This window comes from Schistocerca piceifrons, chromosome 4, assembly GCF_021461385.2.
Source record: "Schistocerca piceifrons isolate TAMUIC-IGC-003096 chromosome 4, iqSchPice1.1, whole genome shotgun sequence".
NCBI lineage: Eukaryota > Metazoa > Arthropoda > Insecta > Orthoptera > Acrididae > Schistocerca > Schistocerca piceifrons.
The window spans coordinates 363,861,225-363,876,112 of NC_060141.1; the positions used below are offsets into that span (position 1 = coordinate 363,861,225).

Genomic DNA, 14,888 nt, shown 5'->3' on the forward strand with positions numbered 1-14,888 from the left:
AGGGTAGCGAATAAACAAAAACTTGTACAGCTGATGGAAAAAATATGCTTTTTCCAGATTTCATATTGTCCAGAAATAACAAAATTAGGAAGCACTTTAGTCATAATTCTAATACTGTCTTTATCACATTACATATATTTTTCACTGGTTATTGGCATTAAAAATGATATGTTAGTGAAAATGATAATTGTGTCTTAACTATTAAATCATTTTCATGGGTTAACTTTCATAAGTTGGAAAATATGAGATGACTGAATGTGAGGATTGAGAAAATAGGAGTAACTGTAAACACTACCATATTGTAGTTATTTAAAATGTCATGACAGACAAATGGAAACAATCCTTAGAAAGTAAATTAACAAAATTTCAGGAACTTGCTTCAAATGATGGATTTAGGAATAGGAAACAACTCTCTACACATTGCTTCCACAGGAGGAGGAAATCAGATTAATTACAGAACACACAGAGGCAGTTAAACAGCCATTCTTCCCATGATCAGTATGTGAATGGAACTGAAAGAAGCCCTAATAGTTAGTAAAATAGGAAGTACAGTACTCTCTGCCATGCTTTTCTCAGCAGTTTGCAAAGTTTGGACACAGATCTAGGTTTTCAGTCCTATGGTTACCTCAATGACTGGCAAAGTAGCATGAAATCATAAACACAGATGGGAGAGCAAAAAAATCTGTTATGACAGCTTGATCTGTAGTGTAGCCCTAGGTCTATGTTATGGTGGATGCAACAGTCTGATTGTGAACTGGCAAAGCCAACCAATGTTATAGTGGAAAACCTTCCTGTGGTGACAGATTGCTCTATAGCATAGCCTAGGTTAGGTTTGAATGGAACAGTTTGGTTGTGAGATGGTGAAGCCAATGAATGTAAAAGCAAAAAATCTGTTTTTGGTGACAGACTGAGTTGTAGCATAGCCTGAGGTATAGATTAGATTGGAATGCAACAGTGGCTAGAAATTGGTGACTGGAGATTGTGGACAGACTGTGTTGGTCTCTCCTCCTGCACCCAGTTCTTAACATTAGTTCTTGGCCTCTGGCATAACTATTTTTAAATGTGCTAAATTGTAAGAGTATAGTAGAACTTGTGATTGTACACATATACACTATGTGTAGCAAAAGTATCCGGACACCCTCAAAAACATATGTTTTTCATGTTAGGCACATTGTGCTGCCATCTTCCGCCAGGTACTCTATATCAACGGCCTCAGTAGTCATTAGACACCATAAGAAAGCAGAATGGGGTGCTCTGCTGAACTCACAGACTTCGAACGTGGCCAGGTGATTGGGTGTCACTTGTGTCATACGTCTGTATGCGAGATTTCCACACTCCTAAACATCGCTAGGTCCACTGTTTCTGATATGATAGTGAAATGAAAATGTCAAGGGACATGTACAACACAAAAGCGTACAGGCTGACCTCATTTGTTGACTGACACAATACTGCCAGAAGTTGAAGGGGGTCGTAATGTGTAATAGGCAGACCATCACATAGGGATTCCAAACTGCATCAGGATCAACTGCAAGTACTATGACAGTTAGGTGGGAGGTGAGAAAACTTGGATTTCAATGGTTGAGCAGCTGCTCATCAGCCACAGTGGTTACACAACTATAACATCCTTGTAATGAACTGACCTGCACAGAGTCCTGACCTGAATCCTATCGAACACCTTTGGGATATTTAGGAATGCCAACTTCGTGTTGGGCCTCAAAGAATGGTATCAATACCTCTCCTCAGCATTCTGTGAAGAATGGGTTGCCATTCCCCAAGAAACCTTCAAGCACCTGACTGAGCAGAGTAGTAGCTATCATCAAGGCTAAGGGTGGGCCAACACCATACTGAATTCCAGCATTATCACTGAAGGGCGCCACGAACTTGTAAGTTGTTTTCAGCCAGGTGTCTGGATACTTCTGATCATATAGTGTATCTACACATTTTGTATAGAGTGATGTTAATGGAAAAACAACTGACTGAAATTGTAGCAATTTGTGCTACTGTAGTTTATCAGCGTTGTATATTATTTATTTGATTAATAATCATATAAATCCATGATTTATAAAAGTAAATGAATTCCTTTGGTAGTTGGAAGACATGCACAATGCTGCAAACCAAGAAGTTTACAAAAATAAACAGATGACTTTACAAACAGTGTCCAAATCCATGCAAATTATAAAAATGTATATCTGTATGCATGTTCTGCATCTCCTCCTAAGCTACTGGACCAATTTCAACCAAACTTGGTACACATAAACATTATTATCAGGCAACAGGAACTGCGAGGGTAAAAAGTGTCTGCCTATCATAGTTCAGTAGATATGATGTCATAAATAATGAGATGCATGAAAAACTGCACATTGTGCATGACATTTAAGTTTTTATTATTTAATTATTAAATTAAGGCAAGCATAACAATGTTTACCAAAGAATTTGTTATACAAGAGACTGTAGCTATCTAAAAAGGGCAACAACTGGATGTCAAAAAACACAAACGCTGCCTTAAAGAAAAGATTGACACACTGCACAAGCAGTTAGCATGGCTATTAGGAAACAAGTACAATGCCCAGGCACAGTACAGGAGACAGTGGTGGACCAAAACAAAATGACCCAATATGTTCATATCATTGGCATTTTGGTGAGAGGGCTAAGAGATATATGTCATCATGTACATACCAAAATGGCTTCAGTGGTTGGCAATAGGCACGGCGGGCCGCAAAAACCAGCAAGAGTGCCTTATATAGAGAGGTGAGGGACCCAACGAGGTGAGTGATCTAATGGGCTTACCAACACCATCACAAAGTCAAATTGTTACTACCTCACTGATTCTGTCTGGATCAGATGTCAGCACATTGCCAGTCAGTGAATATAGAGATGCAGCTGCAACCTCACCATATGCCTAAGAGCAGCAATTAATTTACAAATATTGATGTACAGAAGTCATGAAGTAGAGATAGACATAGGGTTTCGTAAGAGTTGTACGTGGCAATTTGTGCTCACTAAGGTGGCAGAGCACATATTGGGAGCAGACTTTCTTAGTCAGAAGAGGACTGAGATCAGTTTCAGCACTGCTTGTATCAGGAGGGGTGGAGAAGTCATCACAGGTTTCCTAGACCGAAACACTATAAATGCCATGCCTACACACACTGTTAGGTGGTGCGGAAGGATAGTCATATAAAATGGTGTATGAGGGTCATTCAATAAGTAATACACCACATTTTTTTCTCAGGACATGTTTATTGTTAAGAGTCAGAATTTGGTGACAAGTCTCGTCCATGTCCTATTTTTCTAAGCAGTCTCCACCACGTTCTATGGCCCTATGCCAAAATTGTGGAAGAGCATGTATTCCCTGCTGGTAAAAGCTCTTATCCTGGGTGCACCAATTTGTGCCAGTAACATGCATGACTGACACTCTCGTCATCTTCAAAGTGTGTTCCCTGTAGAGAATCTTTAAGCAGCCCTACGAGATGGAAGTCTGAAGGTGCCAGGGTGGATGAGGCAATGATGTACTACCCAATTTGGTGATATGTTCCCGAGTTCTCAGACATTTGTGTTCATGTATTATTATGTTGGAGCAAGACTTCTGCTGGATTCTTGTCCAATCGAACATGTCGGAAATGGTTCCTGAGTTTATTCAGAGTCTTCACGCATGCCTCTGAATTGATGGTTGACCCTCTTGGCATCACATCCATGAAAATGACAAAATCACAATCCCAAAAGGCTGTCACCATGACTTTTCCAGTGGAGGGAGTTGTCTTGAATTTCTTCTTTTGTGGTGAATGAGAATGGTACCACTCCATGGACTGGCTTTTTGTTTTCGGCACAGGGTGGTGTACCCAGCTTTTGTCCCCTGTAATGATCCATGACAGAAAGGCCTCTCTGTCGGTCTCAAAACGCTCCAACAATTCATATGAAATGGCCTTTCTTTGAATCTTGTAGGCCGCTGTGAGAATTCGTGGAACCCTTCATGAGCATCTCTTTGAATCTCTGAGAGTCTTGATCATTGCAGATGCACTTCCAATGCTGACCGACAACTGTAGAGCCAATTGTCGAGTTGTGATGCACCAGTCAGCAGGAATAATGGCATCTACATGATCCAGAATGTCTGGAGCAGTGGCTGTGACAGGACATCCCAAGTGTGGATAATCACAGAGCTCTGTTTCTGCATTTCATGAGGCTGTAACTTTCTTTACCCATCGCTCAACTGTACTCTTATCAACTGCAGCATTGCCATACACTGCACACAAATGTTTGAAGATATTCACCATGGTTTCTTTTTCTGCACACAAGAATTCAATAACTGGATGCTGCCTGTAACGTGAGTCATATGTAGATGCCATTTTGACACTGTACTATGGCCCTGCCAGAGTGGTTCAAAACTTCACTGGCGCACAGAACATACATCAGATGTGAAGCACCAACAAGGATGTTTGTCTATGTATATTAATGACTTTTTTAAAAAAATGTGGGGCATTACTTATTGAATGACCCTTGTATTATATTAGGCCCACACTGGGGCAATCCGTCTCACAGTGGTTGAGAAGGTTAGTGCTTCAGCATTTTGTGTTGGTAAAGGCAGTGTGTCACAAAAAGCTGTGAATGGGCATGATACGAAGGTCTGATAGCCCGTGGGTGTCACTGTTACATCTTGTTAGAAATAAAGATGGCACATGGAGGTCCTGCACAGTTACCAAGCATTAAATGCCCGTATGAGCACAGACTGCTACCCAGTACCAATTATCGATGACTTCACTAATGTACTGACAGGAATAACTATTTTCAGTGTGATTGACTGCAAAAGGGCATAAAAGTGGATACCATAGCAGAATACGACATACCAAAGACCACGGTAATAACACCATTGCGATTGTTCGAGTATTTACGAATGCTGTTCAGGCTGAAAAATACTGTGTAGACGGGAGGTGGTAGGAGACTGGAAAGATAAGGCATGGGAGATTTGTTTTTTGCACAAGGATGGGAGGATAATTACTGTCAGTGAATGCTTCAGTGAGACCCTCGGTATATTTTGAGAAGGACTGCTCGTCACTGCAGATGCAACATCCACGGGTGGCTAGGCTGTACGGAAGGGACTTCTTGGTATGGAATGGGTGGCAGCTGTCGAAGTGGAGGTATTGCTGGTGGTTAGTAGGTTTGATACAGACGGAGGTACTGATGTAGCCATCTCTGAGGTGGAAGTCAACATCTAGGAAGGTGGCTTGTTGGGTTGAATAGGACCAGGTAAAGCAAATGGGGGAGAAGTAGTTGAGGTTCTGGAGGAATGTGAATAAGGTGTCCTCACCTTCAATCCAGATAGCAAAGATGTCATCAATGAACCAGGTGAGGGGTTTAGGATTCTGGGTTTTTAGGAAGGATTCCTCTAGATGGCCCATACATCCCCCTACCACCACTTACTCCAGTCCGGTCACTAACATCACCTATCCCACCAAAGGCAGGGCTACCTGTGAAACCACTCATGTGACTTACAGGCTAAACTGCAACCACTGTGCTGCATTCTATGTAGGCATGACAACCAACAAGCTGTCTGTCCACATGAATGGCCACCAACAAACTGTGGCCAAAAAACAAGTGGACCACCCTGTTGCTGAACACGCTGCCAAACATGATACCCCTCATCTCAATGACTGCTTCACAGCCTGTGCCATATGGATCCTTCCCACAACACCAGCTTTTCTGAATTGCGCAAGTGGGAACTTTCCCTGCAATACATCCTACGTTCCCGTAACCCTCCTGGCCTCAACCTTCGTTAGCCACTGTCCGCACCCATCCAGCCCCCTCCCTGTTCCCATTCCAGCACTAGACAGCCATCATTTCACCACCACACCCAGTCTTTCAATTTATTTTTATTTCTCTCCTTTCCGCTACTTACCCCCCCCCCCACCTTCTCTCCTGCCCTCCGTCTAAATTGCAACACTTCACTCTCTACCATTCCCACCATATTATCCCTCCCCCTCCTCACCCCAGCCTCCTCCTTACACCCACCCAGTCGCCACTCCCATCATGCATTGGTGCTGCTGCTCGCAATGTAGTTTCAGCTCTCTGAGACTGCAGACGTGTGTGCAAGTTGCGTTTGCATAGTGTGTGTGTGTGTGTGTGTGTGTGTGTGTGTGTGTGTGTGTCTACTGCTAACAAAGGCCTTAATGGCCGAAAGCTATGAGTGTGTGAATCTTTTTATTGTGCCCATCGCGACTCAACATCTCCGCTATATGGTGAGTTGCAACTTTCCTTCACTGGTATTGTTACATTCCATCCTGGATTTTCCATTGTTTGATTCTTGTCCATGAAGAATCATTTTTCGTATCACCACCACCAGTCATCCTTTAAATCTAAACAAAAATGTGTAGCCACACAATACATTAAGATATAACTACTAACCTATGTCTTTACATCTTTGCAGTTCTTTCAATACAAATTCTCGAAGCTCAGAATAGGCCTTCTCCAGTACATCATTGACAATTATAATATCAAAATTGCCTGGCGTTTCACCTGAAAAATATTTTTAAATAAATATTAAATTCAGTTAAGTGCTAACTGCAAAATGTAACTGCACATTGTAACTTAATTAGTGAGTTATGTGAATATACATATATTAGAACAACTTCCGCATTCCATGACTCTTAATGCAGACAAGAATCATCCATAGTGCTCAATCAAAATTACACCAATCAGAACAAAATTAATAATTTCTTAAAATACAATTATCTTGAACTATGAACTAATGTAGCAATAAACTGAACATTCTAAAAGTAGTTTCCAAAAAATGTAAATGTCAAAAACAGCAAAGTTGCAAGACCCAATTTTCTAAATTAATAGTGACTAAATTTGGGTTCCACAAACCCATTTTCAAATCATCCAAACAGATAAAATGATATATCTCATAATACCATGTAAACTATGTTCATATAGAACATACACTTATACTGGTCAAATTTTTCAATGAACATTGGTTGGAAAAAGGTCTGCCAACTTGGCAGGTAGTACTATTGCATCATGTTCATGTCTTTTTCCGCACATGTGCATGTTTGTCCTGCCAATTTCGTTGAAAAATTTGACTTTGATGTAAGTGTATGTACAATCTTAACAAGGTTTGCATGCTATTACGGAATATACCATGTTGTATGCTTTGATTATTTAAAAATAGGTTCTGGGAAACTGAAACTAGTCATCCATTAAATAAATAAAGCTTGCAACTTTGGCTGTTCTCTACATCAAACTGGTTAACACAAGTTGCTGTCCCATTATCAACCCAGCATACTGGAAATCCATGAAGGTGAAAGAGTTATGATTCTGTTTAAATCACACATATGTAGAGTGTGTAAAGAAACAACATGGTCAATTGGTAATATTTTCAGCAGGATGGTAGACTGATCACTTCCGAAGTAGGAATCCAATCTGACACATACTTTCATTGTATTGGTTTTGGTGTCTTAATATGAAGTTATTCAGCCTGTTAGCTACTAGTGTAAAATAACAGGACTTCAACTTTGCTGTGAATGTGCTACAGCCAACAACAGGCTACTGTTCATAATTAAAGGGTTAGTTTGTGTTGTGTATTTGGGCAGTAGTGTTGTTGATAGCATTATGAAATCACCACTATACAGGGATTGGACAAAATTATGGAAAGACTGTAAGAAATGTATGCTTAAACATAAATGCAGTTGCTAGCCAAGCCTGCATGTTCTGCTGTTATATATGACCATGCACAGCAGCTGTACAATGTCTCCAATAAGTTGCAAGGACCATTCGTCGTCAGAAGAGTGTTCTGTGTAGTTGGAGTGCATTATGTCGGAGCTAAGAGGATTCAGATGTGGGCAAATTGTTGGGGCTTGTATGTGGGTGCTCATGTAACTAAGCTAGCCAAAGTGTTTGGTGTTTCAAGAGACACCAATTGACAATTTAAAGAGCATACAGTGGAAAAACATCATCTGTTAAGTCACAATGTGGACAATGTGTGTTGAGTGATCACTGATCGCTGAAGAGGATCGTGATGAAAAATAAGGGGATGACAACTGCAAAAATCACTGCATAACTGAATGTTGCACTTACAAACCCTGTCTACATCTAAGCAATACAAAGGGAGATCCAAATGCAGGAAACTGCAGGTGCAGGACGAGCCGGAATTTCCAAACCACTCATCAGTGACATAAATGCCTGTAATGGGAAAATGTGGTGTGGAAGCCATAAAATTTGGTCTGTGGATCAATGCAGGAATGTCATTTGGTTGGATGAGTCTTGTTTAACACTGTTTCTTACTTCTGGCCAAGATTATGTCCCAAGAGTAAAATATGGTGGGTGTTTGGTGATGATTTGGGCAGCCATATTGTGGAATTCCATAGACCCCATGGTTACTCTGCAAGGTCAAATTACTGCCAAGAATTGTGTGACAGTATTGGCTCATCAGGTCCAACCCATTGTACAAAGTTTATTGCCCAATGGGGATGCTGTATTTCAAGACGATAGGATTCCTGTTCACACAGCCTGCATTGTCCAGGACTGGTTTTGTGTGCACGAGGAAGAATTGTTGCATCTCCCCTGGCCATCAGTCACCAGATCTAAATATTTCTGAGCCTTTTGGTCTACTTTGGAGATAAGGGTACATGATCACTATCCACCACCATCATCATTATCTGAACTTGCCACTATTTTGCAGGAAGAATGGTATAAGATTCCCTTGAAACCATACAGGACCAGTATTTATCCCTTCTCAGACGACTGCCAGCTGTTTTGAATACAAACAGTTTTGCTAAATCTTATTAGGCAATGTAATGTGTCGTGCATGCAGTGTTTCCACATTTTTGTTCACCCCCTCTATAAATACTGAAATGACTGATATGCTGCTTGTATATGGCAAAGTCGATGGCAACAGCTGAGCTGAAATTGCACAACTGTATGGCTTGCCAACAAATGTACTCTGCATTCTTTAGTGTTGCAGCCACAGAGAGAAGACTAAGAAAAACTGAAAAGTCACAACAAGTAAGTTCTGAATTTTCCAGAGCTATATAATATAAGTACCGTAAATATCTTTTTTCTCTCATCTTTCTTCTTCAACTTATGCACTGACAGACATCCTTGGGTTGTTACTTTTCATTTTATACATCATATAAGAAATACTTTCACTGTCTTTACTTTAGGAAAAACAAAACAGTTCAAATTTCAAAACAATAACATCAACAATTATGAATGAGAAATGGACTACTATAGTACCATATTCCAGTTCCGTAGCAGCAATGGTCAAGCGTCTCTGCAAGCTCTCCTCACTTTCAGTCCCTCGACCTCTTAGACGTTCTTCAAGTGTGCTCAAAGAAGGTGGTTTTATGAAGACATATAAAGGTTTTAAACTTGTTTGTTTTATTTGTTTCACACCTTGTATCTCTATATCAAGCACACATATCTTACCACTCTGGCTCACTTTTTCAACAGCTGCTTTGCTGCAAAACGAATAAACATATGTTATCACATGCAATACGAGGGACAAACATCCATTCTGAATACATTTAAAGTCAACTACACATTAAACACACATTCACATAAATATAATCAATACAAGGTGAAAAGGCAACCACACCATACAACTGAGGCACATAAACAAGATTGAAAATGTTTCTAAACTTTCAGACAGTTTCCTTTTTCAAATCTAACTAATGCAGAGGAAACACACACACGCGCGCACACACACACACACACACACACACACACACACACACACACACACACACACACAACACACACCAGCACTGCAGCTTGACTCCCCCCCCCCCCTCTCTCTCTCTAACTCTCTCGTGTGTGTGTGTGTGTGTGTGTGTGTGTGTGTGTGTGTGTGTCTGGAGGGGAGGGGGGGGGGGCACATGCATGAACACACAGAAAATAGTACAAGTTTCCATCAGCCTCACAAAGCTCTTAATCAGCTTTATAGTTTGCTGGCACTTTATACAATGATGTGACTCAAACTGCTTTCTTTATTGTCAAACTGTGACAGAGTTGCAACTTGCCAGCAACTTCTTTAGTGAGGTAACAAATGATCAATCAACCACTGAAATTCTTTTAAGTTTAATGTCTCTTTATTCAGTAATATTCTCCAACATCTTTTGCACATTTCCAGTGGAGTGTACCACTTAAAATTTTCCAGTTTCATCAAAACTCTCATTTTGGCTGGTCACATTTATGAAGGTATATGAGTCACAGCTTTCATGGTGCATCACATTTAACCATACACTATAACATTCTTGTGACCTCTGAATAATTCTAAGAATCCACCATTCAGCACTACACACAGAAAAATAAGAGAAACATTTACATTTCTGATCACTCTTTTACAGTAATGGCAGTACAGTGTGGTGCATTCAATGTCTATCAATAAACCATTTCTAAGTGATCTTTCAGTGTTAACAGTTATTCAATGTGTTTAGCATGCCTATTCAAAGGCTGCGAGAAGATTAATGCCATCATTGTTAAGTAACAGAGTCTACAAATAAACATGTGTGCTTCTCAAATCTTGAATCTCGTCAAGAAGTCCTTGCTAGCGCAAACTTTTTTCTTCTTTAAAAAGAATTATCAATGTTCAAAAACACAAGTTGTCTTTCTTTAAGCATGCAGTGGCTAATCTAACATTCTTTTCATGTTTATGTGCTTCTTGAATTTACAGTATTTTCTTTTCCTTGAGAAGTAAATCTACTAACTTACAATGTACATCTTGCACATCCAAAACATTTATTTTTCTTGTGTGGACAGGTGGGAGGAAGAGGATTTGTGGGGCCATATCAATTTGAAAAAGTTCAGAGAGTGTGATAAACTAGAAGGACAGAAAATGTAATTTATCTGACTTAGAATGGCACAATTTTGGCACATGTTTTAAGCAGAAGTGTGTGTATTCAGAAATGGGAAATTGGTGTCTATGCCGCATTTGGGCAATGAAAGAATTCATTGGCAACAAAAGAAAATTTGTATCAAAGCCAGGATTCAAACCTGGGTCTCCTGCTTACATTGCAGCTTCATTAACCATTTACGCCATCTTTACACAGTGGTTAGACACAACTGCACAAACTAGAGGCATCCCTATAGCCTCAATCCGAATTCCCATTTGCTGAACACTACCAAAGCCCATTTTTTTTCTTTTTGATCATCGTATCATGCGAAGTACCACATTATGTTGGGCGAAGAGTGCTCAGTGCTCCCTTCACAAATGGCCATGTTACCCTTCATGACACATATAGTGGTGTCTGTTCTTTTGGACGTGTCCTGAAGATCAGACACCATTTCTGTTTTCGATCCCGTGGCTGTAAATACAGAATCTTTGGAAAGAAGAAGTTCTTACCTCTGCTGCATTTAGGCAATGAAAGAATTCACTGATGGCAAATGACAATTTGTGCCAAGGCCAGGATTTAAACCTGGGTCTCCTGCTAACTAAGCAGGTGTCTTAACCATCCACACCACCTTGACTTCTGCCCCGGTAGCTGAGTGGTCAGCGTGACAGACTGTCAACCCTAAGGGCCCGGGTTCGATTCCCGGCTGGGTCGGAGATTTTCTCCACTCAGGGACTGGGTGTTGTGTTGTCCAAATCGTCATCATTTCATCCTCATCGACGCGCAGGTCGCCGAAGTGGCGTCAAATCGAAAGACCTGCACCAGGCGAACGGTCTACCCGACGGGAGGCCCTAGCCACACGACATTTCCATTTTATACCACCTTGACATTTGTCACCAATGAATTCTTTCATTGCCCAAATGCAGCAGAGATTGGAATTTCTCCTTTCTGAACATATTCTATGTCCAGTCATGGGATCAAATATAGAAATGGTATCTGCTCTTTCGCACATGCCCGAAAGAACAGGCACCAGTCTTGTAGAAGTACATTTCTTATTTTAAAGAAACAGGAAGAGAGCATGACTGCATATCAGAAGATTTTAACTGTTTCAACTTATTAGAGAATTTCTATACACGGGTCACTGTTTTATTCGCAACAATGTCACAGCTTGTGTTATTAGATAATAACACAATTTTCTCAACTTGTTCTTCTGATTACCATTTTGTAAATGGCTTTTATAGGCAGACAAAGAAAATTGGAATCTGTCTGTGTGTGTGTTTGTTTTTTTTATTCAGCACAGTTTCATGCTAACAACAATACCTTTCAGATAGTAAAGAAAAAAGTGTTGTGATGTTAAAGAAATATCTTAACTTCTTGTTGGTGCAAGAAAGAGAAAACACATCAGACTTATATTAGATTTCAGACTAGATATCCTAATCAGGCTTCACTCATTTTATTTTATTTGTGTACACTAGTAATGTAAGAAATATTGGATGATTGTTGGCTGGCAGAGACAAGACTGCTGAAATATAAAATGCTGTTCAGCATTCAGTACTGAACTATTTATTATTTGTAAAAAAGGAATGTCTTTTAATTTATTTCTTGATTTCTCTAAACATGCTGTACCTTGTTCCATACAGATTATGGTTGTATTCTGCAGACTCAAGAAACTCTCCATTGTTGATTGCAGCTTTCATTGCCTCTTTTGTTGTAAAATTATAGTGTACACCATCCACTTCCCCACTACGAGGACTTCGTGTTGTGTGAGACACAGAAAAACCAAACTTATCTGGAAATTCATCAAATAGCTTCTTCAATAGAGTTGATTTTCCACATCCAGATGGGCCACATATCACCATGGCCTTTGGATTTTCTTTCACCATTGTGTTATAAACTGTAACAAAGAAAGGACATCTTATAATGTCTCAGCATCAGATATACTGTTTTGTATTGTAGACAGAAGACCATAACAATCAAATAAATATTCATGAGAGCAATGGTTTACATACCTAATTGCTTCGTAAATGAGATCTTGTTTTGCAAAAAATTTAAGCATATTTTTGAAAGGTTCACAAATACAACTGACATTCTTGTTTTTTTAAGAAGTGGTGCACTTTAGTTTATTAAAGCTTGACCCATACCGATGGTATACCACTAAAAAATTTATGATGAGAATACCAAGGCATCCTCTTCAGTGAGATCCCTTTAATCAAATACATACTTTTCAAAACATATCAAGTAACCAAAACATTCTCATTGATATTCCATATATATAACATTCTGTAATATAAAAAGTATGGACCTGTTTAAAGCATTTGGAAAGTGATGATGCAAATGGCAGAGGTAAGTGTTAGTTTAGTTACGTGAACATATCTGAAAGTGCACGAGTGTCATGACAAAAAGCAATCATATACAGCCCTGTATACAGCAGAATACTAAATGTGATTTATAAATGATAGCAATTTTAATGAAAAAGATGGGTTAGATAAAAAAAGGGGCACAAAAGGAATTACAGGGGAGGCACAGACAGACATCACCAACAGTAAAAGCAATGCCAACACCATAAAAACAGTGAGGGGGCAAGGATTAGTAAATTCACAATGTTCTTCAGAATAGTTGATACTGTAATACTTAGTGGGAATTATATACGAAACTCAGTTATATATTTATATAGGAAACTCAAACATGTCAGCTACATAGTCATGTTATGCAGGACATTTAACTTTAGCATCTTGAACATACATAGCTTTTTGCGTGCCAAGAATTAAAAGTTTGATCAGTATAAGAGTATCATTCCTGGAATGAAATGAAAAAGATAACTATTATTATAAAGGGCACTCAAAATAAAATGAGATAAATAATAATAATGTCGTGTGGCTAGGGTCTCCCGTCAGGTAGGCGGATCGCCTGGTGCAAGTCTTCCTAGTTGACGCCACTTCAGCCGAGATGAAGGCTACGTAAACTATACTACTTTTTATTCTTCTCACACACAGGTTATACCACTGTTAACGGTTTATCAACAGTTGGTTGTTTAATTTGCAACAGACTGCTGTATTATTCTTTTCCAGAAGACACCAGGACTATGCCTGTAAAGTAACTGTTTTGACAAAAGAGAGGTAGCTAGATTAAGTCACTTGGCAAGATTATTATTATTATTATTATCTCTATATAACAAAATGGAAAAATTGGATGTAATCAACAAGAAGAGGAAAACCAAACAACTGCAGGATACCAAGTGTGAGACTGTAGTCCGTACATGGAAACTGAGACCAGTTGTAGATTTGTCTCCACATTTTTTTTTATTGTCTTTCTGTGTCAGAGAAATGTCAAAAGGAAAACAAGCAATGGAAACTCCAGGTTGGAATATCAACAATATAAGGAAAAGGATAGATTGCTACTCACCATAAACATGATATGTTGAGTTGCAGAAAATCACAATGGCATAACTGTTACACATTTAGCTTCAACCACAGCCTTCACCAGAAAAGAAAACACACAAACATTCATTCACACAAGCAAGCACACATGACAGCCATCTCCGGCAGCTTGGATCCGAATGCAACTGTCACACTGAATGACAGCAATAACCTGAAGAGCTTGGGGAAGGGGAAGGATAGCAGGGTACAGTTGGGGGGAGAGAAGAGTGCTGTCTCACAGTGCGTGCAGGGACTAGATGGAGGGAAGACATGATTACAAGGTACAGCATTGGGAGGCTGAGGGGTTGGGAAGTGGGGAAAGGGGGAGGGGGGAGGGAGGAGCCAAAAAGGAGAGGAACAGGGAAATTGAAAGACAGATGGGTGCACTGTCATAGGACGGCACACAATCAGGTTAAGTGATGTGAACAGAGAGGAGATGATAGCAGAGAGGAGACAGAAACTTTTGGGTGGATGGCGTGTGGACAATAGGTTACTGTATTTCGAGGCCAGGATATTTTCAGAAGTGGAGAATATGTTGAAAGAATAACTCCCGTCTGTACAGTTCAGAAAAGCTGGTGGTGGAGGGGAGGGTCCAGATGGCCTGGGTTGTGAAGCAGCCATTGAAATCAAGCATATTATGTCCAGCTGCATGTTG

At 39.9% G+C, this 14,888-nt stretch overlaps 1 protein-coding gene across 5 annotated transcripts in view; it reads right to left on the reverse strand.

The window, feature by feature from the left end:
* LOC124794932 (guanylate kinase) overlaps positions 1 to 14,888 on the reverse strand; it is a 47,340-nt gene that overhangs the window by 8,403 nt on the left and 24,049 nt on the right. For 3 of the 5 annotated variants that reach the window (XM_047258644.1, XM_047258643.1, XM_047258645.1), the window contains exons 3-5: positions 12,444 to 12,711; positions 9,223 to 9,446; positions 6,394 to 6,504 (exon numbers count right to left, since the gene is read on the reverse strand). In XM_047258644.1, coding sequence (XP_047114600.1) covers positions 6,394 to 6,504; positions 9,223 to 9,446; positions 12,444 to 12,700 — 592 coding nt within the window. In that variant the 5' untranslated portion in view covers positions 12,701 to 12,711. Of the gene's footprint in view, positions 1 to 6,393; positions 6,505 to 9,222; positions 9,447 to 12,443; positions 12,712 to 12,826; positions 13,021 to 14,888 lie in introns of all 5 variants that reach the window. The other 2 variants (XM_047258641.1, XM_047258640.1) reach the window with 1 other exon arrangement.